This window comes from Stegostoma tigrinum, chromosome 45 (assembly GCF_030684315.1).
Source record: "Stegostoma tigrinum isolate sSteTig4 chromosome 45, sSteTig4.hap1, whole genome shotgun sequence".
Lineage (NCBI taxonomy): Eukaryota > Metazoa > Chordata > Chondrichthyes > Orectolobiformes > Stegostomatidae > Stegostoma > Stegostoma tigrinum.
In genome coordinates this window covers 12,522,459-12,550,354 of record NC_081398.1, presented here as the reverse complement: position 1 = coordinate 12,550,354, position 27,896 = coordinate 12,522,459, and the positions used below count along the sequence as shown (strand labels likewise).

At 48.2% G+C, this 27,896-nt stretch overlaps 1 protein-coding gene across 1 annotated transcript; it reads left to right on the top strand.

Moving 5' to 3' along the window:
- snapc2 (small nuclear RNA activating complex, polypeptide 2) lies at window positions 1-27,507 on the top strand. The gene is made up of 6 exons (XM_048524205.2): window positions 1-108; window positions 2,882-3,104; window positions 3,485-3,604; window positions 21,882-21,950; window positions 22,997-23,273; window positions 25,884-27,507. The coding sequence occupies exons 2-6, from the start codon at window positions 2,898-2,900 to the stop codon at window positions 26,789-26,791; spliced, it is 1,581 nt and encodes a 526-aa protein (XP_048380162.1). The 5' UTR covers window positions 1-108; window positions 2,882-2,897; the 3' UTR covers window positions 26,792-27,507.
- The last annotated feature ends 389 nt before the right edge of the window (window positions 27,508-27,896 follow it).

The window sequence follows — 27,896 nt, the reverse complement described above, 5'->3', positions numbered from 1 at the left end:
CCACTATGGGCGCGGCCATGTTTGTTCCTGGCGGGCTCAGACGGTTGTTTATTTCCGGGTTTGTAGGTCACCGAAAACGGCAGTTGGCGGAAGTTTAGAGGAAACCGGGTGAGTCTCGGGGGGCGGCGAGAGTCTGTGATTAGGTGTGGGGGTGATATTTGGGGGGGGGGGGGGGGGGCTCTGTGATTAGGTGTGGGGGTGATATTTGGGGGGGGGGGGGCTCTGTGATTAGGTGTGGGGGTGATATTTGGGAGAGGGGGTCCGTGATTAGCAGGTGTGGGGGTGATATTTGGGGGGGGGGGGCTCTGTGATTAGGTGTGGGGGTGATATTTGGGGGGGGGGGCTCTGTGATTAGGTGTGGGGGTGATATTTGGGAGGGGGGGTCCGTGATTAGGTGTGGGGGTGATATTTGGGAGGGGTGATCCGTGATTAGGTGTGGGGGTGATATTTGGGAGAGGGGGTCCGTGATTAGCAGGTGTGGGGGTGATATTTGGGAGGGGGGGCTCTGTGATTAGGTGTGGGGGTGATATTTGGGAGGGGGGGCTCTGTGATTAGGTGTGGGGGTGATATTTGGGAGGGGGGGCTCTGTGATTAGGTGTGGGGGTGATATTTGGGAGGGGGGGTCCGTGATTAGGTGTGGGGGTGATATTTGGGAGGGGGGGTCCGTGATTAGCAGGTGTGGGGGTGATATTTGGGAGGGGGCTCTGTGATTAGGTGTGGGGGTGATATTTGGGGGGGGGTCTGTGATTAGCGGGTGTGGGGGTGATATTTGGGAGGGGGGGTCCGTGATTAGGTGTGGGGGTGATATTTGGGAGGGGTGATCCGTGATTAGGTGTGGGGGTGATATTTGGGAGAGGGGGTCCGTGATTAGCAGGTGTGGGGGTGATATTTGGGAGGGGGCTCTGTGATTAGGTGTGGGGGTGATATTTGGGAGGGGGGGCTGTGATTAGCGGGTGTGGGGGTGATATTTGGGAGGGGGGGGCTGTGATTAGCGGGTGTGGGGGTGATATTTGGGAGGGGGGGCTGTGATTAGCGGGTGTGGGGGTGATATTTGGGAGGGGGGGTCTGTGATTTAGGTGTGGGGGTGATATTTGGGAGGTGGGGTCTGTGATTAGCGGGTGTGGGGGTGATATTTGGGAGGGGGGTCCGTGATTAGGTGTGGGGGTGATATTTGGGAGGGGGGGTCTGTGTTTAGGTGTGGGGGTGATATTTGGGAGGTGGGGTCTGTGATTAGCGGGTGTGGGGGTGATATTTGGGAGGGGGGTCCGTGATTAGGTGTGGGGGTGATATTTGGGAGGGGGGGGTCTGTGTTTAGGTGTGGGGGTGATATTTGGGAGGGGGGGGTCTGTGATTAGCGGGTGTGGGGGTGATATTTGGGAGGGGGGTCTGTGATTAGGTGTGGGGGTGATATTTGGGAGGGGGGGTCTGTGATTAGGTGTGGGGGTGATATTTGGGAGGGGGGGGTCTGTGATTAGGTGTGGGGGTGATATTTGGGAGGGGGGTCTGTGATTAGCGGGTGTGGGGGTGATATTTGGGGGGGGTCTGTGATTAGCGGGTGTGGGGGTGATATTTGGGGGGGGGGTCTGTGATTAGCGGGTGTGGGGGTGATATTTGGGAGGGGGGTCCGTGATTAGGTGTGGGGGTGATATTTGGGAGGGGGTGTCTGTGTTTAGGTGTGGGGGTGATATTTGGGAGGGGGGGTCTGTGATTAGCGGGTGTGAGGGTGATATTTGGGAGGGGGGTCTGTGATTAGGTGTGGGGGTGATATTTGGGAGGGGGGGTCTGTGATTAGGTGTGGGGGTGATATTTGGGAGGGGGGGGTCTGTGATTAGGTGTGGGGGTGATATTTGGGAGGGGGGTCTGTGATTAGCGGGTGTGGGGGTGATATTTGGGGGGGGTCTGTGATTAGCGGGTGTGGGGGTGATATTTGGGGGGGGGTCTGTGATTAGCGGGTGTGGGGGTGATATTTGGGAGGGGGGTCTGTGATTAGCGGGTGTGGGGGTGATATTTGGGAGGGGGGTCTGTGATTAGCGGGTGTGGGGTTGATATTTGGGAGGGGGGTCTGTGATTAGCGGGTGTGGGGGTGATATTTGGGAGGGGGGTCCGTGATTAGGTGTGGGGGTGATATTTGGGAGGGGGTTCTGTGATTAGGTGTGGGGGTGATATTTGGGAGGGGGGTCTGTGATTAGCGGGTGTGGGGGTGATATATGTGGGGTCACTGTGATTAGCGGGTTTGGGTGGTGTTTCTTGTGGGTGTCTGTGATTACCGGTTGTGGGTGTGATATTTGGGGGAGGGGGCCTGTGATTATCCAATGTCGGGGTGATATATGTGATGTCTCTGTGATTAGTGGGTTTGGGGCTAATTTATATGGGTGTCTGTGATTAGCGGGTGTGTGGGTGATATTTTGGGGCATGTTTGATTAGCGGGTGTGGGGGTGATATTTGGGGAGGGGGTCTGTGATTAGCAGGAGTGGGGGTGATATTTGGGGGGGTCTGTGATTAGTTGGTAATATTTTGGGGGGGCCTGATTAGCAGGTGCAGGGGTGATATTTGGGGTGTGTCTGTGATTAGTGGGTGTGGGGGTGATATTTGGGCGTTGCGCCTGTGATTAACAGGTGTTGGGGTGCGTGAGTTGACAGTGCGTGGAGGGACATGCTGTCACTGAATCTCTCTGGCTCATTCACCCCTAAGGCACTGGGAGCCTGGGGGGAGTTAGTGTTCTGCTTTCCCTCCCATTTCTTCTATATTTCTGTCACTCACCCTCCCTCCCTCCCTCCCTCCCTCCCTCCCTCCCTCCCGTTCTCCCTCCTTTCCTTCCCTCCTCCTTCCTTCCTTCCTTATCTCCTTCCTCCCCCCCTGCATTTTCTCCCGCTCCGTACAGAGCCGTTTGCGAGGGGATGAAGCCCCCGGTGAGATTGCGAGCCGCCCCGCGCCGGTATGGGGTGGAGTCGGAGACAGAGTGCGTGGATGTCGATGGCGAGGTTGTGGAGTGGAACCCTCAAGAGAAGCGACTTCTGCTGAGGGCGCTGAAGAAGCAGAGTGCAAGCAGGGAGCCAGATCTGAGCAGCATTGAGAGCGAGGTGCCTGGGAAGACCCGTGAACAGGTGGGCACCGAGCAAGGAGGGGACAGAGGAGGCCTGGGGTCCTCATGTATGCACTGTTCCCCACCCCCTTGTAAAGACAACCCCCTCCAATACTTCACCCCATTCCCCCTCCCCCAAAACAATCCTGGGTTTACCAGTAACACTGGTTGATATCAGAGGTAGGTTCTTTACTCAGAGAGTAGTAGCAGTGTGGAATGCATTGCAGGAGAGGGCATTGAAGTCGGTTTCGTTAGGGGCATTTAAGTGACTTTTAGATCGCCGTATGGATGATAGTATAAGATAGGGGGTGGAGGTTAGGTAGATCTTAGGTTTAGGGTAAAGTTCAGCACAACATCATGGCCCTGTTCTGTGTTCACTGACCCTGTTTCCTGTGTCCTCAGATTGCCGCTTACCTTGAGGATTTGAAAGTGAGCTCCATCCGGAGTATGTCTCAGCGGAACTATCTGGAGCGCCTCCGGGAGAAACACCTGCGTCAGCGACAACTCCGTGCCCCGCTGCAGGTCAGTTTAAAAACCAGCCAGTGGTTGCGATGAACTGTCAGGGAGTTATACTGTGGGCTGTGCCACCCACCCTGACATTGTGCTGGACTGGTCGATTATAGTGTAGTTTATGCCACCTTGCCAGCAGGCCGTACCAAAGGCTGTCTCTCCATGTACGAACCCTGCTGTGAGATTTAGTTAAGATGGTATTTGATGGAATGTTTCAGCTCTTGATCATCATTGACTGGGCTGTTATGTTAATAGAGAGAGTTGTGGAAGGGCAGTGACCCACTGACCTTCCTGAAGTGTAATGTATTTAATTGCCAAATTAAACAATTGGATCAACTGTAGATTCCAGTGTTTGGATAAATGGCTTCACAGGAATGCGCAGCACATCAGAGATCTCAGGTATGTGAGGGATGGAAAGGACGACAACATGATGTAGGAATGCGAGAAGAGCTTGAGAAAGAGAACAGCCTGTGTGGGAAATTATCAGACACAGCTGAGTATTCCAAAAAGATGTGAGTTAAGAGAAACATGCCCAGTTTACGCGTGACATGGACTGTGTTATTATTGGACACTGGAAACTGGTAGCGTTGCTAAATACTGTGTAAAATGTTGAACTCCTGATGCCAAAGTGGAGGCAAAAAAAGCCATGAGTGCCTAATTGGGATCTGGAAAAGAATATCACCATGCAATAAGGCCGTTAGAAATAGCTGCATTTGGCCCTCCAGCCTGCTCTGATCATCAGTAAGGTCATGGCTCATCTAACTGTGGAGTCAGTTCTGTAATGCTGCTTCTCCCCCTAACCCTTCACTCCTTGGTGATCAAAGATGGCCAAACCCAGCCTCTGCTGCTCTGAGGGATAGGGAATTGCAAGCCCTCACAATCAACTGTGAGAAAGAAAGCCCTCCTCAACTCTGTCTTAAAAGGAAGACTTTGTAACTGTGTCACGAGTTATTAGATTACCTGAAATCAGCAGGGAAGCAGGTTTCCTGTCAAATCCCTCTCAGAATCGTGCCTGTTTCAATAAGATCACCTCTCGTTCTTCTAAATTCCATTGTGTTTAGGCACAGAAGACTCAACCTTATCCCAAAGTTTCATCATAGGAATCTGCCTGGTGTGCCATGCCTGATTGGCTTGCGATGCAATATACAACCCTATCAAAAAGGAGACCAAAATCTTGTGTGAGCTCTTGATGTTGCCTCACCAATGGCCTGTAAGGTTTCAGCAAGAGGTACTTATTTTTATACTTCATGCCCGTTAACAATAAAGGTCAACATTCCAGTGAGGTTCAGAGTTGCTAACTATTGTGGCTGCATGTTAACCTTTTATAAATCATATGCAGCGTGAAGTAGATCAGTTTGTACTGCAGCCTATCTCCAATGAAATAATATTCTGCTTTTTCTGTTCCTGCTGCTAAAGTGGATGAGTACTTGCCTAAGGCCTTTCCTGTCATGTGAATGCAGCAGCGTTAGTTTGAAATTTGGTCTCCGTGTATACGCATGTAATAAGTGCCATCTTCAGCCTGAAGCTCAACAACAGACTTGAGTTATAAAGCTTGATGTAAACCAATACCCATCCCCTCAGCCTAAACTAAAATGTTTTTAAAAATCTGCCACCTTTCTAATCGTCAGGTCAATACCAACACACTCTTGATTTCATTCTAATTCAATTTTGTTTTGGCCAACCCAGCAAGATTCAGTTTAATACCTATACGTTCCACCCTTTAAATTCTCTTCCTGAGTATTGAAGATTGAAAGAAACACAAGCATTCTCGTTCCCCCTTTGACGATCTTTGTCTCAGAAACTTTGGTCCTGCCATCATTTCCACCTTAAGGCGCATTAGGTACACCACAGCAGAACCATCCACAATAGCTGGACGACACGTTAGATTAGCACCAAGTCTTGGGACCAATATAGACCCCAGGGTGCAGCTGGACATTCAACCCTTAATCATCTGCCTTTTGGTCTCCTTAATCTCTCTGAGCCCCCCACTGCACCTACTCACGTGGTGAGCTGCAGGCTGTGCCATGCCTTCCATACCTTCAACATTGCATTTCCCTGGTTAGTTATTTGAGTAGATGTGGTAGAGGAGAAGAAATTTGATTCATGTGTCGGTGAAAGACAGCATGTGCTTGTACTTCTGCCTCTGGATATCTACTAATTCCACATGAAAAGGGTAGAACTGAAACAAACATTGCGGTTCTCGATGGGCCACAGGGGCTCTCCACATAGAATCCAATACTCCTCTGTTATTACCCAATACGCTCCTCTCCCCACGTATTCCACTTGAATCACTCCCATGTAAAAACATAGAAAATAGGAGCAGGTGTAGGCCGTTCAGCCCTTTGAGCCTGTACCATCACTCAATATGATCGTGGTTGATCATGCAATTTTTGTATCGCATTGCTGTTTTCTCTCTGACTCCTTAATCCCTTTAGCTGCAAGGGCCACACCCAGCTCCTTCCTGAATGTAACTAATGAACTGGCCCCAATAACTTTGTGGGGGAGAATTCCACAGGTTCACAACTCTGAGTGAAGAAACTTTTCCTCCTCTCAGTCCTGAATGGCTTCCTCCTTAGACTTTTTTTCTGGACTTCCCCAACATTGGGAACATTCTTTCTGCATCTAGCCTGTCCAGTCCCATCGGGATTTTATATGTTTCTGATTTTCCCCCTCATTCTGCTAATTTCCAATAAGTAAAAGCCCGGTTGATCCAGTCTTCCCTCATATATCAGTCCTGCCATCCCAGGAATCAGTCTGGCGAACTTTTGCTGGCCTCCTTCAATGACAAGAATGTCCTTGCTCAGACTAGGAGACCAAAACTACACACAATACTCAAGGTGTAGTCTCAAGAAGGCACTGTATAATTGCAGCAAGACATCCTTATTCTGATACTCAAATTCTTTCACTATGAAGGCTAATGTGCTGTTAGCTTTCCTCACCACCTGCTGCACCCGTACACCAACCTTCCGAGACTGTTCCACCATAGTGTTCCACCCAGGTCTCATTGCACCTCACCTTTTCCTAAACTACCACCATTCAGATGATAATTTGCCTTCCTGTTTTTGTGATCAAAATGATAACCTCACATTTATGCACATTATATTGCATTTGCCAAGTATTGTCCCCTTCATCCTGCCGACCTAAGTTACCCTACAGCCTTTTAGCATCCTCCTCGCAGCATACACCACCACTCAGCTTGGTGTAATCTGCAAATTTGGAGATATTGCATTCAGTTCCTTTGTCTAAATTGTTAATGTATATTGTGAAGAGCTGGTGTCTTGGCACTGCGGCACTCCACTCGTCACTGCCTGCCACTCCGAAAAGGAGCAGTTTATTCCAGCTCTCTGCTTCCCTTCTGCCAACCAGTTCTCTATCCATTTCAATACATTACCCCCAAATACTATGAACTTTAATTTTATTTACTAATCTCTTGTGTGGAACCTTGTCAATAGCCCTTTGAAAGTCCAGATACACAACATCTACTGATTCACCCTTGTCCACTCTTCTGGTCACATCCTGGAAAATAATTCCAGAAGATTTGTCAAGTATGATTTCCCTTTAGTGAATCCATGCTGACTAGGACAGATTCTGTCACCGCTTTCCAAATGCTCAGTTATTACATCTTTAATAATTGCCTCCAGCACTCTCCCCACCACTGATGTCAGGCGAACCAGCCCATAATTCCCTGTTTTCACTCTGATTCCTTTTTTAAAAGGGTAGGGTTACCTTATGTTACCCTCCAGTCCATTGAAAGTCTCATGGATTCTATAGATTTCTGGAAAATGATCGCCAATGTGTCCATCTCCTTGGGCCACCTCCTTTAGTACTCTGGGATTAGATTCCCTACGGTGTGGAAACAGACCCTTTGGCTCAATAAGTTCACACTGCCCCTTGGAGCATCCCACGCAGACCCATCCCCCGATAACCCACACACCCCTGAACACTACGGGCAATTTAGCACAGCTGATTCACCTGGCCTGCACATCTTTTTGGACTGTGGGAAGAAACTGGAGCACCCGGAGGAAACCCACACAGACACAGGGAGAATGTGCCAACTCCACGCAGACACTTACCCGAGGCTGGAATCGAACCTGGGTCCCTGGTGCAGTGAGGCTGCAGTGCTAACCACTGAGCCACCGTGCCACCAACACCCGCCCCCCCGCACCACCACCACCGGCACAGAGTGTGGGGTGTTTCGGGTTTTAATTCCATCAATTTCCCCAGTACCATTTCCTGACGAATAAGGATTTCGTTCAGTTCCTCCTTCATGTTTGACCCTCTGTCTCCTGGCATTTCCTGAAGGCTATTTGTATCCTCCTTAGCAAAGACCGATTCAAAGTATTTGCTCGACTGGTCTGCTATCTCTTTGTTGTCCATTATGAATTCACCTGTAAGGGACCTACGTTTATTTTCACCAGTCCTTTTCTTTTCAAATACCTTTTGTGGCCAGTTTTTATGCTTTCTGCAAGCTTACTGTCATTTCTATTTTTCCTTTTCAAATTAAACCCTTCTCCTCTGGTTTTTAAATTTCTCCCAGCCTACAGGTTTGCTGCTTTTTCTGGCCAATTCATGCATCTCCTCTTTAGCTTTAACACTATTCATGATGTCCCTTGTTGGCCATGGTTCAGCCACCTTCTCTATTTTTCTTTTATGCCAGACAGGGATGTAGAATTGTTGAAGTTCATCTGTGTGTTCTTTAAATGTCTGCTATTGTCTGTCTGTGGTCAACCCCTTAAACACCCTTGGCCAGCTTATCCTAGCCAATCCATGTCTCATACCATCAAAATTAGCTTTCTATAAGTTTAGGACTATAGTTTCAGATTTAATTGTCACTCTCCATATAAATGAAGAGTTCTACTAAATTATGGTCACTCATCCCAAACGATCTCACACCACAGTATTGCCAATTAACCCTCTCTGACTACACAACACCCAGTCTAGGATGGCCTACTTTTTAGTTGGTTCCTTGACACATTGGTTGAGGAAACCATCCCTTGTACATTTCTGGAAATCCTCCTCCATCACATCCGTCACATTGGTTAGTACAGTCAATATGCAGATTGAAGTCACCCGTAAGAACTGCAGTACTTTTACTGCAGGCCTCTCTAATTTCCTGTTTCATGCCATCCCCAACATTACAGCTACTATTTGGTGATCTGTACACAACACCCACTAACGATTTTTTCCCTTTGGTGTACTGCAGCTCCACCCCTATGGATTCTACATTGTCCAGGTTAATGTCCTTTCTTGCTGTTGTGTTAATCTCCTCCTTAACCAGCAATGTTACCCCACCTCCCTTTGCTTTCCATCTATCTTTCCCGAAAATTGAATACCCCTGGATGTTCAGTTCCCATCCTTGGTCACCCTGGAGCCAGGTCTCTGTGATCCCAGTTATATCATATCCATTGATAACCTGCCTGCACAGTTAATTCATCCGCCTTATTACAAACGCTCCCCATATTGAGACACAAAGCCTTCACGCTCATTTTTTTAAAAAAATTTATTGTCCTTTTAAAATCATGTGTGGTTTTTGTCTTTGGTTTCTCTGCCTTCCACTTTAACTTTTCCCTTTACTGTCCTTTGTTTCTGTTTCCCCTTTACTTCCCTCTGACTTCCTACATTGGTTCCCATCCCCCTGCTGTATCAGTTTAAACCCTCCTCAACAGCATTAGCAAACACTTGCAGTCATGCCTGGGTGCAGACTGTCTGGTTTGTACTGGCCCTACCTCCCCAAGAACCGTTTGCGATGTTCCAGGAATTTGAATCCCTCCCTCTTACACCATCCCTCAAGCAATGCATTTATCTTAGCTATCCTGTCACTCCAGCTCTGACTAGCACGTGGTACTGACAGCAATCCCAAGATGACTACCTTTGAGTTCTTACTTTTTAGTTTAACTCTTAACTCCCTAAATGCAGCTTGTAGGACCTCGTCCTGTCATTTTCACCTGTATTGTTGTTGCCTGTAAGCACAGTGCACAGTGACAGCTCTCTCTCTCTCTCTCTCTCTCTCTCTCTCTCTCTCTCTCTCTCTTTTTCTCTCTCTCTCTTTTTTTCTCTCTCTCTCTCTCTCTCTCTCTCTCTCTCTCTCTCTCTCTCTCTCTCTCTCTTCCCTCCCCCACCCCGCAACCCTTGAAACCTAGAGACTGTCCTGCAGCCATTCCGAGCCATCGTTGACCCTTGCACCAGGGAGCCAACATACACTCCTGGACTCTTGTTTTGGGGCTGCACAATCGCCAATCTATTCCCCTTTCAGATTTAACTGAAAGGGGAATATACTATCACTATAGCTCTGGCACTCTTTTTTTCATGCCACCCTGGGCAGCAGGGCCAGCCACAGCGCCACACACTGAGCTGCTGCCACCTTCCCCCGCTGAGCCATCTCCCCCAGCAGGAAGCAGAATGGTGTATCTGTTTTGGAGAGATATGACCACAGAGGACCCCTGCGCTGCCTTCCTGCACCTCTTTTGTTTGTTGGTCACCGATTCCCTGTCTTCCTCGGTAATTTTTATCTGCAGTGTGACTAATTTACTGAACGTGCTATCCACAATTCCCTCAGCCTTGCAGATGCTTCAAAGTGGATCCAGCCGCAGCTTCAGAGCTGTCGAGCAGTCAGACAGGAGCTGCAGCTGGGGACACTTTCTGCTCGTGAAAGAGTGAGGGACATTGTAAAGGTCCTTGCATTCCCACATCGCACAGGATGAGCATGGCACAGATCTGGAATCTCCTTCCATGCCTTAATCCTTGAGTTAACAACAACAATGTGAAGAGAAAATAAAGGAGAAACTACATATCAGTCACCAGCCACTCGCTTAACTGCTGGCTGTGACACCATGTTTCAGTTTCCTTCTACTTTTCCTTTTGGCCTCATGTCTGTAGCTGCAGTAGTCCCCTCCTCCTCTGACTGCTGCTCCTCCCAGCTCCTTTAAGCTCTTTTTCTGGGTCTCGATTTCCTGGCTCCACTCCTTCCCTGCTTCCCCCAAACTCCCACAGTTAGCTTCACTCTGTGCAGCTCTCACATTAGGCCTGGCTTTTGTTCCCACGGCTTTTCCTGCTTCGCTCGACTTCTCCCAGAATCCAGTACAGTCACTTCTCACTAATGCCCGTTGGTTACTTGCATGGTAGGATTAACACTAGCATTTAAGATTAGATTCCCTACAGTGTGGAAACAGGCCCTTCGGCTCAACATGTCCACGCCGCCCTTTGGAGCATCCCACTCAGACCCATCCCCCTATAATCCACACACCCTGGAACTCTACGGGTAATTTTGCATGGCCAATCCACCTAACCAGCACGTCTTTGGACTGTGGGAGGAAACCGGAGCACCCGGAGAAAACCCATGCAGACATGGGGAGAATGTGCAAACTCTGCACAGACACTTGCCCAAGGCTGGAATCGAACCTGGGTCCCTGGCGCTGTGCAGCTGCAGTGCTAACCATTGAGCCACGGTGCCATCTGAAACCAGACAAAACTACCTCTGCATTGTAGATGGGGTGGGGGCAGACAACAGTTACTTTCCCCATTCTATAGCCTATCAGGGTGTACTCTGAAATCACTTAGGTGACACTAAACTGTGGGGTGAATATTGTTGTACAATTGTATAACATCTCCCATCCTAACTTCAGTATTTTCTACTTGGGATTCTTTTGAGGTTTCTCTTTCCTTGTCATAATGGGAGTGGTCAGCACTGCTCGTAACAACATTCCATAACTAATCACAGAATTACCCTTGAGCAAATATACAATACGCTAAACCACTGGGTTGACAGCCAGCCAAATTCATTGATCCAGATGTTAAGTTCTTGAGCTGGTCAATGGTAATCCAGAAGGGAACTCCCCACAATGAAGCTGTTGCGTACAGTTCCAGGGTAGGGATCAACATCTGGACCTCTCCAGCTAGATCCTGGGAGTTCCGCCATCCCTTTGTCTGGATTTGTTGGCCTTGACATCAGGGCTTGCTTTAACATGGCCGGGAATGTCCTGATCTTTTGGCCTAGAGTTAACCACTCTTACTCCTGTATCAAACACAGTCATCAGATCATTAATGAATGCGCAACTTTTTTGTCACTTTCGTTTCCTTCCCTTAATTTGCCTCAATGCGGATTCCCCAGACCAGATCGCAGCCTGTAATCTGAATTTCTAACCTAACTAATTATTCCAGCTGTTCCCAATAAGAGCAGTTTAGTCAGTTGTTGGGTTTTTGAGACATTCAAGAAGACAGGTGCCAAATAATGGTGTTCATCGTCATATACCGATTTTCACTAAAATCGGACTATTTTGCAGCCCAGGCATCTGTTTTATACATCAAACTGAGTCCTGACCAGGTTGTGGATGAGGTTGTAGATTTGCCCACTGAGCTGGTGGGTTTGGTTGCAAATGTTTTGTTGCCCTGCTAAGTAACATTGTCAGTGCGCCTCCAGTGAAGAGTTGCTGTTTTGTCCTGCTTGTTATTTATATGCCTCAGTTTGTTTGGGATAGTTGGTATTACTTCCGGTTCTGTTTCTCAGTGGTTTGTACACAGGGTCTAACTCAAAGTGTTTGTTGATCGAGTTCCAGTTAGAATACCAGGCCTCCAGGAATTCCCTGGCATATCTCTGTTTGGCTTGTGCGATTATGGACGTGTTGTCCAATTCGAATTTGTGTCCCTCTTTGTCTGTGCATAGTGAGACAAGTGAGAATTGGTGATGTATCTTAGTGGCTATGCATGGACAAAGAGGGCCATGAATTCGACTGGGACAACGCATCCATAATCGTACAAGTCTACAACCTCATTCACTGACCATCATGATGGGTCAGTGTAACCCAGGGTAAGCTGTGGTGGATCCCAAGAAACAGTAACTGTTCAGTTCCGGAATAATGCCAGACCTGTGCATGGCACTTAGCCTTGGTCCCCTTGGTATTGTGTCTGCGATTTTTTTTTTTGTCTTGAAGCTATGTGACAACTGTTGACCTCCGACTCCACCTTGGCAGCGATCAAAAGATTGGGCGTGCACTTTGAATTTTGGGAGTCTGAGTTCCACTGTCTGTTCAGTCTGGCATTGGACATGAGCCGTTCCCTTTTGAGTTAATGCAAATCCAATCATTCTGACACACTCATTGGGAAATTCAAACTCTGGCCAAATCCTCCTCTTCAGCCAGATTCATCCCTGCCATTTCTATCACTACAGTCTGGTAGGACTTGAAATCATACAGTGCAGGTAGAAGCCTTTTGCCCCACTGGGTCTGCACTGCCTGTCCAGAGAGCATCCCACTCAGACCCACCAATTCCCCTATATTTTCCACGGCTAATCCACCACGCCTGCAAATCCCTGAACACTATGGGGCATGTTAGCATGACCAGTCCACCCTAACCTGTACACCTTGGGACTGTGGGAGCAAACCCATGCAGACACAAGGAGAAGATGCAGACTCCACACAGAACCATGACCCAAGGCTGGAAACAAACCTGAGTCCCCGATGCAGGTGGCCGCAGGGCTAACCAGTGTGCCACCTTGCTGCTCCTGTCATTTTACATGCTGTGTGGAAGGAATCCGTGGGTCAACTTCATGCTCATACAAAGAAACACCGACACCGTCTAAAGGCCTCATAGCGTGAGCCTCACTGTACAGTTAAGAATAAAATTTTGGTTGAGCAGGCTCCACAATTTCAGAGGTGGTCTTCATTTCTGGACACTGCTTCGGGTGGAAGTATAGTTGGGATTTACCTGTCCCCCTCCTGTCTTTTGGGAAGGTTGGAGGGGTGTATTCTCCTTGGCCCAAATCACTGAGCTTATGGGAGAGTCAGCTTCCTTTAGGAGCCTGCAGCCAGCCCCCCTCGTCCTCTGCTCTGAGGGCAGTGCAGGCATCCTCTTTGCTTAGTTAATATGGACCCATGTGGCATTCTTTGGCATTTGGACGGCATAGGCTGTGGGAGATCAGCCTTGGCCCGTATCTAAGGCCTCAAACACTACCACCGTGGTCCCATATCGTCTCATGATCCCCAGTATCCCACTCCTGTGTTAACGTAGTGTGGAGCTGCAGGAACACAGCAGGCCAGGTAGCTTCAGAGGAGCAGGAAAGCTAACGTTTCGGGTCGGGACCCGACTCCTGTGTGTTTTGTTTGGCATCTGCGATAATTTACTTTGGTACCTCTTTGCAGTGTCACAGGCAGCTTGCCTGTGCAATTGCTGTGACCATTCCCACAGATTGCGAGTGAATTGATGTTTGTTTATCTGGCTGGACCGACAGTGCCCCGTGAGCCTGCCTTGATGCTAGATTGTGGGGAGTGTAGATTTCTGTTGTTTCTGAGGTATTCTTTATGCCGAACCATGTTAGCAATCCTGTTCCCGTGTCTTCCGCTATTCCTAAAGACCGTGGGACACTTGCCATTCCCCCTGTATCACCAGCAATCTCAAGGGGGGGTTGCTTCACCAGTTTCGTAAAGTGACTACTCTGATCTGATGCCATGATATCTAGTATCCAAACCTCACCTCAAACACTTCCTTTATGAGGGTTCTTGCTGCCCACACTGGTATGGCTGATCTACAGGAGAAAGCCCCCACTAACTGTGCCTGACCAAGCAATGAATGTTCCCTTTCTTAGTTGTTAGCAGATAAAGTTGATCTGTATAGATCACCATGACCCCTCTACCCCTCCGTTAACCCCCAATTCAACCTTCCCGTCCTGAGTTACTCTGCTGACAAGCCCAAACTTCTGTTCACATGGGCATCCACGTGCCACCACATTCCCCAGCCACCAGCCCAAACCGTTCCTAATTCCCTCACTTCCTCAATGTCCTGCACCTGGGCTTCCATGCATCACTCCCTGTGGGGAATCCTCTTTGTTTTCCTCAATTTGTGTCTGCCATTGCATTGGGACCTTGGCTAAGAGTTCTTGCAAATCAGGTGGTTTCATCCACAAGGCAGGGAATGGTCACAATCCCTCATTCTTCCACCATATCCCCCACAGGAGACAGTCATTGATCGTATGCACTGCCACACAGTTAGCAGTGAGTCAGTTAGCTGTAATACTCCTTTACACTGTTAGCAGTGAGCCAACTGGCCGTAATGCTCTTTTACACCGTTAGCACTGAGCTAACTGGCTGTAATGCTCAATTAGTTCGTTCTCTCTGTTTTGTAAAAATCCACTGAGACTCGGAGGTTTGAAATCATCACCAGTGAACCCCTCCAGCTGGTCTGGTTGCCCACTGGAGAGGGGAGATTGATCCACTGAAACCATGGCAATGTACGACCACTAAATGTGTTCCTTGCCCTGCGCCCCCCCCCCCCCCCCCCACCTTCAGCATAGAGTTTTTCACTGCGTACACCTTCCCCCTAGGCTTCTGTTCTGGCCCCACCTTCGTATCCACTTGTCTGTTTGAAACAAAAGATCATTTTCCTCAACTTTGCAGCGTCCATATTATCTGTGGTTGCAGGGTGGAATTCCTCCAAACGTTGCCTGAGTATGGGAAGGATTAGCCTATCAGAGTCTTTGACCAGGAAGTTAAGGTGGCCTCTGAACCACAGGAACGGCTATGTTATGTATGTTTACACTGTTCACAGTTGATCTGTGTACAAGGCTCAGGCTCTCATTTAGGTCCTTGTCAGAGATTAGCTCAGGTCTTTGGTCTGTTTGTCCTTTGAGTACCACCCTCGGCAACTAACACATGATTTTAAAGAGCAGGGTATTCTCCTCGTTCCCGTTCAGGTATAGTGGAGAGGGCAACAAGCATGTAACTGGTTAGGGTCAGTAACAATGCTTTCCATCCTACTCTCAGGTTCCCTATCCAAATTATGGAAGGTATGATCCAACTCACAGAAATCCTTCCCAAAGCCTAATTTAGCATATTTTACAGCCATTTCCCTTAATTGGTCTGGGGAAGAATAGTACCATGTATTTACCACCCATCTCCTGTTCTGCCTCTTTCACACCCAGCTTATGTCAACTCTATACCTTAGGGTTCATGAGGGGATTTTTAGAGGAAGTCTGAAGTAGTGGGGGACTGCCCACTCGACTGAACAAAGGTTTAGCAAAGATCTGTAGCTCGGGTTGTGGGTGAGGTTGTTGACTTGCTCGCTGAACTGGCTTGTTTTTGTTCAGACGTTCCCTCCAATGGAGTGATGTTGTTCTACTCCGCTTGGAATTTATACAGTCCGGTCCGTTGTGGTGAGTTGTGTCATTTCTGGTTTTCTTCTGTGTGGGTTTGTATGTAGGGTCCAATTCTCTCTGTTGATTATATTATGGCTGAGAATCATGCCTCTCGGAATTCTTGTGCGTGTCTATGTTTGGCTTGGGCTTCTATGGTTACCTTGTCCCAGTTAAACTGACGACCTTCATTGTCTGAATGAACTGATTATTAGGGAAATTTTGTTGTGTCGTTTTGCTTCTAGCTGATGTTCATGTATTCTGATGGCTAGTTTCCTTCCTGTCTGTCCGATGTAATGTTTGTGGCAGTCTTTATAAGCTACATTTGTTCAGCATGTTGTGGGAGTGGGGTCATTTATCCTTGATTGTTTGTCGTAGCATGCTGTGGGCTTGTGTACTACCATGATTCCTAGTGGTCCTGGGTAGTTACCTAGCATGGTGATGAAACATCTGAACAAAGATAAGCCAGCTCGACGAGCAAGTCAACAATTTCATCCTCTGACTCACAATCGCTAGTATCTCCCTTGCCTTCAACCTCCCATAGCCTGTCTGTTTTATCCTGACGTGAGAGACAATTCTCTGTCTGATACAATCGTTGGAGTATTTCTTTGCTCAGGCACTGAGCTATTGTCAGGTCTGCACACTGTTGTTTGCTTCCTCAGCTGTGCAACAGCATTTAATTTACCTTTCGCTCAGCCTGTTGCACTGCTGATAATTATTGACAGACTGACTTTCAACAAGCACCGCATCCCCCTTTCTGACTCCCTGTTTGTTTGATTCCTCTATTTGTCCCTGCTGACATGTCCTCCTCAAGTTGTCTCGACAACTTTTCCTGCCTTCCTCTCCTAATTTTTGGTTTAATTCCCGAACCTTTTATTGTGAATTATTTTCTTACAATGCCAGTGACCAAATGGCCTTTGTCATTCAAGCCTTACAGGTAGACCCCTAAGTCCACTCTTTGGCTTCCTGGTCTGGGTCCCCACTGCTCAAACTAGTATGAACCCACCTATTGTTTAGAGGAACCTTCTTTGCCATGTAGATTTCAACTGTTTCTTCCATTACCTGGCCTAGTTTTTTCCTTATATTCATCCCTCCAGGCAGCCTCACCAATAAGCTGTAGGCTTTAATTCCTACTATTCCTGGCCCGTCAAGTTTATTCTGGATACCAATAATCTGAGGTAGTAGAATACATCCAAAATACCACAAAAAAATCTGCAACATTTTTAACTATGCATTGCTTACAATCTCGAGTCAGTGCATTGAGTATTGGAGTTGGGAGGTCGTGTTGTGGCTGTGCAGAACATTGGTTAGACCACTTTCAGAATACTGCGTTCAGTTCTGGTCTCCCTGCTGTAGGAAAGATGTTGTTAAGTTTGAAAGGGTTCAGAAAAGATTCACAAGGATGTTGCAGGGGTTGGAGGGCCTGAGCTGCGGGGAGAGGTTTAAGAGGCTGTGGCTATTTTCCCTGGAGCATTGGAGGCTAAGGGCTGACCTTATAGAGATTTATAAAATCATGAGGGGCATGGATTAGGTTTTTTCCCAGGGTAGGAGAGTCCAAAACTAGTGGACATAGATTTTAAGGTTTGAGAGCGAAGTATAAAAGAGACCTAAGGGGCAACATTTTCTCACAGAGGGTGGTGCGTGTGTGGAATGAGCTGCCGGAGGCTGGTACATTTGAAAGATATCTGGATGGGTACATGAATAAAAAGGGTTTAGAAGGATATTGGGCCAAATGGGACTCTACCTATCTGGTCAGCATGGAAGACGTGGACCAAAGGGACCGTTTCCGTGCTGTACAACTCTGATTTGTAACCGAAGATCATCAGGCGATCAGCCTGCTCTGTCTCAACTTCTCATCATTGATCAAATAACTCCTCTCCCGGAGCTTGCTAAATTCTTACTGTGAGCCAACTGCTCTCCATATCAAGATGCTGCACATTCACGGTCTTGGCATGTTCCAGTCTCCTGCAAATGGCCACCATGTTTTCCACGTCAGTTTGATTAACTAACCCATTAAGACTTCCTGTCTCTACTTGGAAAAACATTCATGTCTTGTCTTAACAATAATGTAAATTGTCATCTCTCTTATGTCATCCAGTCAGTTGTATGATACTGAGCTCTGTTACATACATATTGCAAATTTCAGCAGATAAATTGTCCACATGATCACATCTGATTGACTACGTATGTTATAAACTTTGAGATGACTGTGCACACACGTTCACACGGAATGCACACAAACACCTCTGGGCCCAGTATGTTCTGTGATGTGCAAAGGTCCATACCGTGTGTGTGTGAACAGAACAGGTGTGAACATGAAATGGTTGTTGGATAGGGCAGGGGCGGAGAATTGATGCATATTGGGGAGAGGGAAATCAGAAGAGAATGGACAGAGGGGCGGGGGTCTCAGCAGCTTACATTAGACAGAGAATGTACAGGATGGGGCATGATTGACTGCCTGAGTATCTCTCCCCAGTCTTCTTCCCTTCTCTGCCCCTCCTTCTCTCTTTACATGCACCCCCCCCCCCTGCCTGTTCTGTTCCAAACACCCACTCTCCAGACTGTTCTGTTCCACTCTCCCCTCCACCCCACCCCCACATTTCCTCACACCCCTGACTGCCTGGTCCCATTATCCCTCCCTTGTCCAATTCATCAGTCCATCTCCAAGTTTCATGTCTTCTAGAACTTGGAACAGTAGAGTGCAGGAATAGGCCCTTTGGCCAACAATGTTGTGCCAAACATGATACCAAATTAAACTAATCCCTTCTGCCTGCTGTTGGTCCGTATCCCACCTTCCCCCCCCCCCCCCCCCCCCCCCGCCCCCCCATTCCTTGCATATTAATGTGCTTATCTAAATGTCCCTTAAATGCCCCTAGTGTATCTGTCTTGACCACCATTCCCTGGCAGTGTGTTCCAGACCCCTACCACTCTGAGTGTAAAACAAAACCCGCCCCTCGCATCTCCTTTGAACTTTCTCCCTCCTGCCTTATTGCATGCCCCCTAGTATCAGAGATTTGAAATCTAAGGAAAAAAGTTCTGACTGTCAACCCTATCTGTGCAACTCATAATTTTATAGACTTCTGTCAAGTTTCCCCTCAGCCTCCACTGCTCCTGAGAAAACAACCTTAGTTTGTCCAGCCTCTACTTATAGCTTATACCCTCTAATCCAGGCAGCATCCCAGTAAACCTCTTCTGCACCCTCTGCAAAGCTGCTGCATTCTTCCTGTAATGTGGCAACCAAAATTGAACATCAAGGTCTTATCGTATTGAGATGGATAGGAAACCAGTTGACAGAGAGGAAACAAAAAGTAGAATTAATGGTCCTTTACAAACTGGCAGGCAGTAATGGTGGGGTGCCACAGGGATTGGTGCTGGGACCCCAGCTGTTCACAATATATATTAATGATTTTGATCAGTGAACAAAATGTAATATCTCAAAGTTTGCAGATGATACCAAGTTGGGTGGGAGGGTGAACGGTGACGAGGATGCAGAGATCCTTCAACATGATCTGGAAAGGTTGGGTGAGTGGGAAATCCAATGGCAGATGCAGTATAATTTGGATAAACGTGAGGTTATTCACTTTGGAAGCAAAAACAAGAAGGGAGAGAGGAGTATGCAGTGGGACATGGGTGTCCTTGTGCACCAGTTGCTGAAGGTAAGAATGCAGGTGCAGCAGGCGGTAAAGAAGGTAAGTGGTATATTTGCCTTCATTGCGAAAGGTTTTGAATACAGGAACGGGGATGTGTTGTTGCAATTGTACAGGGCCTTGGTGAGACCACATCTTGAATAATGTGTGCAGTTTTCGTCTCCTTTTCTGAGGAAAGATGCTTTTGCTTTTGAGGGAGTGCAGCGAAGGTTTACCAGGCCGATTCCAGGGATGGCAGGTCTGATGTTTGAGGAGAGATTGATTAGGATTGTTTTCGCTGGAGTTCACATAAATGAGAGGGCATCTCATAGAGGCTTGTAAAAATCTAACCGGACTGGACAGGGTAGATGCAGGGAGGATGTTCCTGATGGCGGGTGTGTCCGGAACCAGGAGTTACAGTATGAGGATTCGGGGTAGACCATTTAGAACGGAGATGAGAAGACATTTCTTCACCTAAAGAGTGGTGAGCCTGTGGAATTCGTTACCACAGGAAGTCGTTGATGCCAAACATTGAATGTATTTCGGAGTGTACTTAGATATAGCTCTTGGAGCAAAAGGGATCAAAGCTTTATTCAAACAAGTTGTTGGTTCCTTATGGATAAAGAAGCAGAATCATGAACAGATACTTACAAAGTTGGAAACAAGTACTCGGGAGGGGAAGAACAAGACCACTGTTTTCTGGAACAGAGAGGTTAACACACCAAGTCTGATTTAGCAGCTTAGATCTTATCTGTTATTAGATAATTGGTGTTTTCTTCTACGTGTGAATCTGCAAGGCAGCAGATTTTTAGGCAGGAGAAGGGTTCTCCATCTTCACTCATTCTGTATTTTCAGCACTTAGTTTTACAACAGAACTGTGCATGTGACCTTTTTGTTCTCCTTGGAGGATGCTCCTCAAAGTTATCCTCTTGGAGTTTTGCACATGAGCTGTTAGCCAGCTTTTAATAAAAATATGTATCATTCAAAGCTCAAAATGGTATTGTTAATTTTAAGGAATCACCGAGCAAAGCTGATTATGCAGAAGCTCTTTCAAGTTGTTTCTCTCTGAAGCTGGAATTCTCACACCTCCTTCCAAATTAAAGTATTTTAAGAGTCTATGTCTCTGCCACACACCTAAGTCTGCATGGTCAGGTGACTTTGTAGAAGTTTTTTGAAGATTTTGAAGATTTTTGTTTGATTCGCATCAAATTATTTTCCTTAAAGGCTAATTGAGTGTTCCTTTGCTGCCAGGTTTGAAATTATTTATTGTGTTTATAGCCAACTATTCTCTCTCATACAGTGCCCTCCTCTTGCTTATCCTCACAGTGGCCCCCTTTCATCTCTGCCCTCAAATTCACATTCCTGCCTACCCTGTTTCCTGCTAGGCCTCAGTTGAAGAACTTGTCAGGTCAAGGCCCCTCAGGATCTTACATGTTTCAATTCAGTCACCTTTAACTTGATTTGATTTACTATAGTCACATGTACCTAAGTACAGTGAAAAGCTTTTTTGTTTTGTGAGCAGTATGGGCAGATCATAGCAAATAAAGACATACAGATCACAGGCTGCTTAGACAGAGTGAGGCGTACAGGTTACACTGCATGGGAGGTGTACAAAACAAGATCAACATTATTTGAAGTTAGAGAGGCAGTGTAATAACAGCAGAGAAGAAGCTGTTCTTAAACCTTGTATGTTCAAGTTTCCTTATTTTCTGTCTGACGGAAGAGATTGGAAGAGAGCTGGTAGCTTTTCCGTGGCAATGGAGCCCATGGATGGGAGGTTAGCTTGTTTGATGGTCTTGGCTGGTAATCTCACCTGTCTAACCATTTCTCATAAGGCAATCTGCTTATTCCAGGTATTAATTCAGTAAGCCTTCTCTGAACTGCTGCCAATGCATTACCATCCTCCTGTACGTTATAGTGACCCAGTACTGTACACAGCACTCCAGAAGCAATCTCACAATTGCCCTGTATCACTGAAGCATAGCCTTCCCACTGTGGATTCAGTTCCCATCGTAATAAATCGTAACTTACAACAAGTTTTCCTGATTGCCTGTAATGTTCTTGCCCTTCACCACTAAGCATGAGAATTAAAATAACAGAGAAGCAAAAATAAACCTGGGAGGAACCGTCGAGATTCCATCAATAAGTAGAAGTAATGACTGATTGGCAAAACCCAGCATGCTGAGGAGATTGACAATGTTGTGTAAGCAGTTGAGAAGCTTGGGCTTTGAAGGGATGAATGTTAACTTCAAGCTTGCATTAAGCTCCAGTTTGTGTCAGCTTTAGTATCTTCACATTCTGAGCAAAACTTTAAGAAGTATACACTAGATTTAAAGAAGAGAAGTGGAGATTCACAGAAATGATACAGTGACTATGAGGGTGAAGTTGTTCAGACACATGGCACAAACTCAAAATGGTATTTCCTTGAAGGTTAAGTTGTGATACTCTTGCAGATAATGAAGATTCTTAAGTTGTCTGAGTTTGATGTAAGTCGGCAATAAGCTACGATTCACGTGAAGGGTGCTGTTGTTTGCATCTGTTGCAGATCTGGACGGAGCTCGCTGAGGAAATGACGGGGGAATTGGGCAAAGTGATTTCAGCAGCATTCTCACAGGTAGATGGCACTGGGAGGGTCGTGCACACTGCTCGCTGTTGGGGGGAGAGTGGAAAGGGGGATGTGGGGTATCTGACGGGAGGGGAAATGGAAGGGGAGTATGGGGGGAACAGGATGGATTTACAGAGGGAGTGGAATAAGTGTGGGGGAAATGGCAGAGCGAGTGTGGGAGAATGAAAAGAGATTGAGGTTTGGGAGAAAGGGAGTGAGGGAATTGGAGAAGTGTGAGATGAGAAAGCTATCACAGGGGAGTGAGGGGGAGGATGAATCATGGGGGTGTGAAACGAGAAATCGAAGGGGATGGGGCGATGGCGAGAATCATGGGGGCCAAACCCGTGAGGTGAAGTGAGGGAGTATCATGGTGGGGGGATCAGGAATCTGTGGGGAGGGGAGGGCGGCGCTGAACAGAGAGAGGCTGCCAACCGAGTTTGGAGGTGGGCATAGAGGGTCAGGAGTCTTACGGAGAATGAAGGTGATGACTCCTTGTCACTAACTCTTCCCACCCCATCTACAGACTGTACCCGTCTGCCATCTGTTGATGTGACCTTGCCCCCACCCCCCGCTGCATGGTTTGGCCTCAAACATTCTCCCCTGTTGTTCTCCCAGCCCCACTTCATCCACACCACACCCCCACCTTATCATCCTCTCCCCTCCCTCTCTGCCCCTGCTCTCGCTTTCCCTCCTACCTTCTGCCCTGCCCCTACTTTCTGTTCCTTCTTCCCCCTCACTTCCCCTGCCCCTCATCTCTGTGCCAAGTGGGTAGGTCCCTTGCCAAGTCCCTTGCCTTGCAACAGTGACCTTTGTAGTTTCAGGAAGTGGTTTACTACAATGGTTTTGTGGTCACCTTTACTGATACTAATTCCAGAATCTTTACTCAAACACACAGTATGACATGATTCAGACCACCACCCTTATCCCAGCATTCCTATCACTAGACAGTTCTGCCACCATATACCCTCATGCAGTGAGGCTCCATGGAGATGTTCGCTCTGCCCCCTCACTCAGTGCCTGACCCTTATTATAATAACTCTGCTGATTGTTCACAGACCCTGATGATTGCAGCCACTGAACCCAGGTGCAGGGCATCCCAGGTGGCGCCAACTGATCCGACATTGCAAACTTCGGGAGATGGAACATTACCTGGAGATTCCCAACCCGACTCGGTGTCCAGCGCACCACCTTCTGTGATCCCCGTGACCGAAGGCAGTGCCTCATCAGCAGGGGAGAGCCAGGCCCCGGACGCACCTGTAGACTTCACGAAAATCTACAAGTATTTGTCGGCGACTGCGAGGGGCTCAACGTTGCCACAGCTCTCACCCTTCGGTGAGTATTGGATTCAGCCTGTGCCTATCTGACAATGCTTTGAGATGTTGGAATGGTCCAAGGAGAAGCCAGTAATAGACCATTCAACCCTGTGGGACTGCCCCACCAGTCAGGAAGATCCTGCCAATCCCATGTGGCCTTCATCCCTCACTGCCCTCTGAGAGGGATGCTCTGTGGGAACTGGGTTTAGTTGTAACTCTGAAAGAAATCGGACCTCTTGCTCAACAAAAGGAGACTATCTGGAGCTGACAGCAGGAGATGGGAAAAAATAACAGCAGTTCCAGGAGATTGACAGGGTGGAATGTCCTCTTCTATATTTTCTTTTCTTATTAACCATTGGCAGATCTCAGTTTCATTGGCCATGCCAGTATTATCGTCCATCCCAAATTGTCCTGGAGAAGGTGGTGGTGAGCTGCCCTCTTGTATTATTCCAGTTTGTGTGCCGCACAGAGAGAGGAGTTGCAGGGTTTTGACCCGGCGACATTGAAAGAATGGCGATATATTCCTGGGTCAGGATGGGGAGTGCAGCAGGTACTTCTGTGTATACTCGTGCTGCCATGTCAGCAAACCATTGAAAACTGATTAGTGTTGGGTTGAGGGAGCATGGGATCACCGGTTGCTAACTGGTAAGGGAAATCTGGGACGTGAGGTACTGAATGCTTAATCTGGCATGGGGTCACCAGCAGGTGGCAGATGTGAGCCAGTGTGAAGTTGTTCATTGCCCAAAGAGAGGGTGAGGCAGGGTTTTCTGGACTGACTGATTAGAAATGTGCATACATACATCCCCATCACACCCAACCCTCTCCTCTGCCATAGAAATGTAGAAAATAGGAGCAGGAGTGGGCGATTCGATCCTTCGAGCCTGCTCATGGCGACATGATCACCCTTTTCCCCACCCCGTTGCACTAATGAACCCCTACCCAATTGTCCCGTCCCCCTCTCCACAGCTCTACCCCAGACCCCCTCCCAGCCTCTCGGATACCTTTCATTCATCAGGAGTTAAAATAATGATGATGCTGTCTGACATTTGAGCTGCCAGTCGTCTTTACGAAATGTAGTTTATCTAGTGGAGGATGGTGTTTCTCTTCTTCTCTTCCTCCCCCTCGCACTTGTCTCCCTACTTCGCTCCTTTCACTCCTGCCCCCCACTCCTACTACCCCATCCCTCTCCCTCCCCTCTCCAGTCCATCTCTCCCTTCTTCTCCACACCTACACCCCTTCATTTCCCTGGCCATGCCTCTCTTGACCCCATCTTTCATACACTGCTTCTGTCCCCTCCCCTGTCTTGTTGCATGCCTCTGCACAACCAGTTGCCTACCCGACCCACCCCTCCCCATGTCGATCCTAAGAATTCCCTCTCGAACCTTGTTCCCCTCTCGGTCTTTCTCGACCCCGTCTCCCTACACCCCACCACCCTACTGGTATGTATCACCCAGCACTAGCTCTCCTGTATCATGTTTGAACAACCCTCTTATGTAGAAACAAAGGGAACAGGAAGAGGAGTAGGCTTTTTAGCCCTTTCAGTCTGCTGCCCCACTCAGTGTGATTATGTCTGCTCATCAACTCAGTGCCCTGTTCTCACTTTTCTTCCAACACGCTTTGATCCCTTTCATCCTGAAAAATGCAGTTAACTTCTTGAAAATGTTCAATGTTTCGTTGTCTGTCTAAGAATGACAGCTGGATGTCATTCAGGGATGGATTTTGAGGATCGATCGTGCAAATTAGACCTGTTTCCACGGGAATTTAGAAGGCTAACAGGCGATGTATCCAAGTCTTCAAGATAACAACAGGAAAAGATAGAGCAGGTAGAAATAAACTGCTTCCACTGGTTGGGTGTTCTAGAATTAGGGGATATTGCCTGAAAATTAGGGCCAGACCGTTCACCAGAGTCATTGAGGTACACAACACAGAACCAGGCCCTTCGGCCCAATTTGCCCATGTTGGCTGGTTTTTACAGTTAGTCTAGTACCACTTACCTGCGTTTGGACCATATTGCTCTGTACCTATTCTGTCTGTGGACTTGCCAAAATGTTTGTTAAATGACAAAGTTGTACTCGTTTCACCATTACCTCTGGCAGACCAGAGACTCACTACCCTCTCTGTGAGGGAAAAAGAATTGCCCCTCGGGACCCTTTTGTATCTCTCCCCTCTCATCTTAAACCTATACCCTCTATTTTAGACTCCCCTACCGTGGGGAAAAGCTGTCTGCTGTCTACCTTATCTGCGCGCCTCATGATTTTATAGCCCTCTGAGGTCACTCCTCAGTCTTCGATGTCCAGGGAAAGAAAGTCCCAGCCTCTCCTTATAACTGAAACCTTGCAGATATTAGGAAGCACTTCTACGCACAGAGGATTGTAGATATTCGGAACTTTCTTCCACACGCAGCAGCACATGCTGGATCACTTGTTAATTTTAAATCTAAGATAGATAAATTCTCATTAAGCTAAGGTGTTAAGAGATACAGGCCAAAAGTAGGTATATGGAGTTAGGCCACAGATTAGCCATGATCTCATTGAATGGTAGAACGGGGCTGAATGGCTTACTCCTATTCCTATGTTGTTGCGCATGAGATGTGTGCATGCCTCGACTGACCCTCTTCCTTCTCCTCTAGAATCTGCAATTATCCTCGACCTGCTGATGTCTCTCCCAGACCAGATACAAGTTCTGAACTGCCAGGAACTGTGGAGCCACATGAACGCCACCTACAGCCAGCTGACCCAGACTGCTTCAAGCTGGCATGATCAGGAACCCTCGCAACCTGCTCGCCCAGTTCGGACAGGCCCCCCATCTGCGCAGGCCAGTGTCATTCTGACAGGGCAGGTCCAGGCCTCAGGACAAAATGTCCTGCCTGCACATCTTGCTCAACCCCTCCCTGCAACCCAGACCCACCAACTGCAGAGTCCCCACACAGTTCAGCCCAGCCAGTCAAAGTCTACGGTCAGCAATGCTGCTGTGCCAGCTCTGGAATCTGATTGGCCCAGGCCGTGCCCTTTGAACCCCTTCCGCCTCCCTGTAAAGCTATTGGTCAGAGGTGAGGCACCTACTGCCTCTCAGGGTCCCACTGCTGATCTGGGAACATCAGCACCAGGCTTGTTTTCTACAGCGGCCCAGCCCAGCACTAACCCCCGACCTCCTGCCAGTAACCCAACACTGACCCCTGTCCAGCCCAGCCCTGACCCCCGACCTTCTGCCAGTAACCCAACACTGACCCCTGTCCAGCCCAGCCCTGACCCCGGACCTCCTGCCAGTTACCCAACACTGACCCCTGTCCAGCCCAGCACTGACCCCCGACCTTTTTCCAGTGACGCAACACTGACCCCTGTCCAGCCCAGCCCTGACCCCGGACCTCCTGCCAGTTACCCAACACTGACCCCTGTCCAGCCCAGCACTGACCCCCGACCTTTTGCCACTGACACAACACTGACCCCTGTCCAGCCCAGTGCTAACCCCCGACCTCCTACTAGTGACTTAACACTGACCCCTGTCCAACTCAACATTGACCCCCCAACCCAGCAGTGACCCCCGACCTTTTTGCCAGTGACTCAACGCTGAACCCCGACCTCCTGCCAGTTACCCAACACTGACTCCTGTCCAACCCACCGCTCACCCTCAACTTCCTCCTAAGGGCCCAGAGCCCTGCACTGACTTCATCCTGAGGATGCAGCAGTGACCTGTGTCTAGCTCAGTGCTGACCCTTTGACTACCTACCAGGCTCGTTGTCTACAGCAGCCCAGCCCAGCGCTAACCCCCGACCTCCTGCCAGTTACCCAACACTGAACCAGCCGAGCCCTGAGTCCTGACTTCCAGAGGGCCCAATACTGACCTTGGTACACCACTGACCCTGATCACTACTACATTCTCCTGAGAGTCAATCGCTGACCTTTTACCTCTCCCAGAGAGCCCAACGCTGACCTCCTGGAGCCCAGCCCTGACCCATTGAACTCTTACGAGGCCGGGGCTGACCCACTGATCTGCTGACCTCCTCTCAGGATAGCAGAGGATTAACTCCTAAGCCCTTGCGTAGGGCCCTGAGAGAGTTTTAATTTTGATTTGGCAGGTCTTGAGGAAGTGGTTTCTTTACCTTTGGAGCTTGTACTGAAGCTGTAAGATGTCCAGATGGCTTCGGTGTTCGATTTTAAAATTTGTTATGAATTCTTTTAGTTTTTGGTCTGTCCTGTTGTTTGCAAAAATGATCAGTGTTATAGCAGAAATAAAGGAGTTTACAGCAATTAAAAGTTATCCCCCAACTCAAACTTGACCCCAACAGACAGTAGAGAGAGAGGGGAGAGATTATGCAGGATTAGAGAGATGTGTGTGATTATCTGTGATCAGAGTGTGAATATTACAGTGGTTTTAGAGTATGGGGGAATTATCCAGTGGTTGGAATCGGGACGGGGGGGTGGGGAAATGGTGGTGGTGTGGTGGGGCAAATTACCGTGTGGTTGGGAGATTACTCTTAGTTTGGGGGAGGGGCCTGGAGATTACACGGTGGTTAGAGAGAAGGTGGGGAGATGACCCCAGCAATGGGGTGGGTGGGGGGAGCATTACCCCAGTGTTAGAGGGAAGGGCGAAGATTAACCTTGGTTGAGAGAAGGGGGAGGAGATTTCTGTGGGGTTAAAGTGA